Source organism: Malurus melanocephalus, unplaced genomic scaffold (assembly GCF_030028575.1).
Source record: "Malurus melanocephalus ecotype Western Australia unplaced genomic scaffold, MMel_1.1 scaffold_2093, whole genome shotgun sequence".
NCBI lineage: Eukaryota > Metazoa > Chordata > Aves > Passeriformes > Maluridae > Malurus > Malurus melanocephalus.
Window position 1 is genome coordinate 12,203 of NW_026625325.1, and position 1,188 is coordinate 13,390.

General features: G+C 64.2%; 1 protein-coding gene across 1 annotated transcript in view; it reads left to right on the plus strand.

Moving 5' to 3' along the window:
• LOC130587566 (WD repeat-containing protein 13-like) overlaps positions 1-1,183 on the plus strand; it is a gene marked incomplete at both ends in the record, with an annotated part of 12,950 nt that extends 11,767 nt beyond the window's left edge. The window contains 2 exons of the mRNA XM_057388548.1: positions 21-75; positions 1,077-1,183. Of these exons, the coding sequence (XP_057244531.1) occupies positions 21-75; positions 1,077-1,183 (162 nt within the window). The remainder of the gene's footprint in view (positions 1-20; positions 76-1,076) is intronic.
• Between the last annotated feature and the right edge of the window lie 5 nt (positions 1,184-1,188).

The window sequence follows — 1,188 nt, forward strand, 5'->3', positions numbered from 1 at the left end:
GCACTGGGAGGGACTGGGAGGGGATTGGGGACGATCGGGGATCGGTGTCATCGTTCCTGTGTGACCCCGGAACCGGTACTGGGGGGGACTGGGAGACACTGGGTGGGGCTTGGGAGGGGATTGGGGGACACTGGAACGAACTGGGATGGACTGGGATGGACTGGGATGGACTGGGATGGGATTGGGGACGATCGGGGATCGGTGTCATTGTTCCTGTGCAACCCCAGAACCGGTACTGGGATGGACTGGGAGGGGATTGGAAAGGTACTGGTGGACACTGGGTGATACTGGTGGACACTGGTGAACACTGGTCAGTCCTGGGGTGGTCACTCACACCCCTCCCCCACCCCAGGCCGGCTGACCAAAGCCTCGCGGGTGCTGGTTTGGGGGGATGGGGGAAGGTTTTGGTGGTTACTGGTGGCACTGGTCAGTACTGGTGGACACTGGTCAGTACTGGTCAGTCTCTGGGTGGTCACTCACACCCCTCCCCCACCCCAGGCCGGCTGACCAAGGCCTCGCGGGTGCTGGTCCAGGGAGGGCACTGGGGACAATGGGCAGTACTGGTGGACACTGGGTGATACTGGTGGACACTGGGTGATACTGGTGGACACTGGGTGAACACTGGTCAGTCCTGGGGTGGTCACTCACACCCCTCCCCCCCCAGGCCGGCTGACCAAAGCCTCGTGGGTGCTGGTCCAGGGAGGGCACTGGGGTACAATGGGCAGTACTGGTGGACACTGGGTGATACTGGTCAGTACTGGTCAGCCTCTGGGTGGTCACTCTCGCCCCTCCCCCACCCCAGGCCAGCTGACCAAAGCCTCGTGGGTGCTGGTTTGGGGGGATGGGGGAAGGTTTTGGTGGTTACTGGTGGCACTGGGTGATACTGGTGGGCACTGGGTGGTCACTCACGCCCCTCCCCCACCCCAGGCCACCTGACCAAAGCCTCGCGGGTGCTGGTCCAGGGAGGGCACTGGGGTACAATGGGCAGTACTGGTGGACACTGGGTTATACTGGTGGATACTGGGAGTCACTGGGGTGGTCACTGGGTGGTCACTCACGCCCCTCCCCCACCCCAGGCCGCCTGACCAAGGCCTCGCGGGTGCTGGTCCAGGCCGGAGGTGCCATCACGTCGCTCTCGGCCCGGGCCTGGGCCAGCAGAGAGGCCCCGGACCCGTCCCTGCTGGTCAA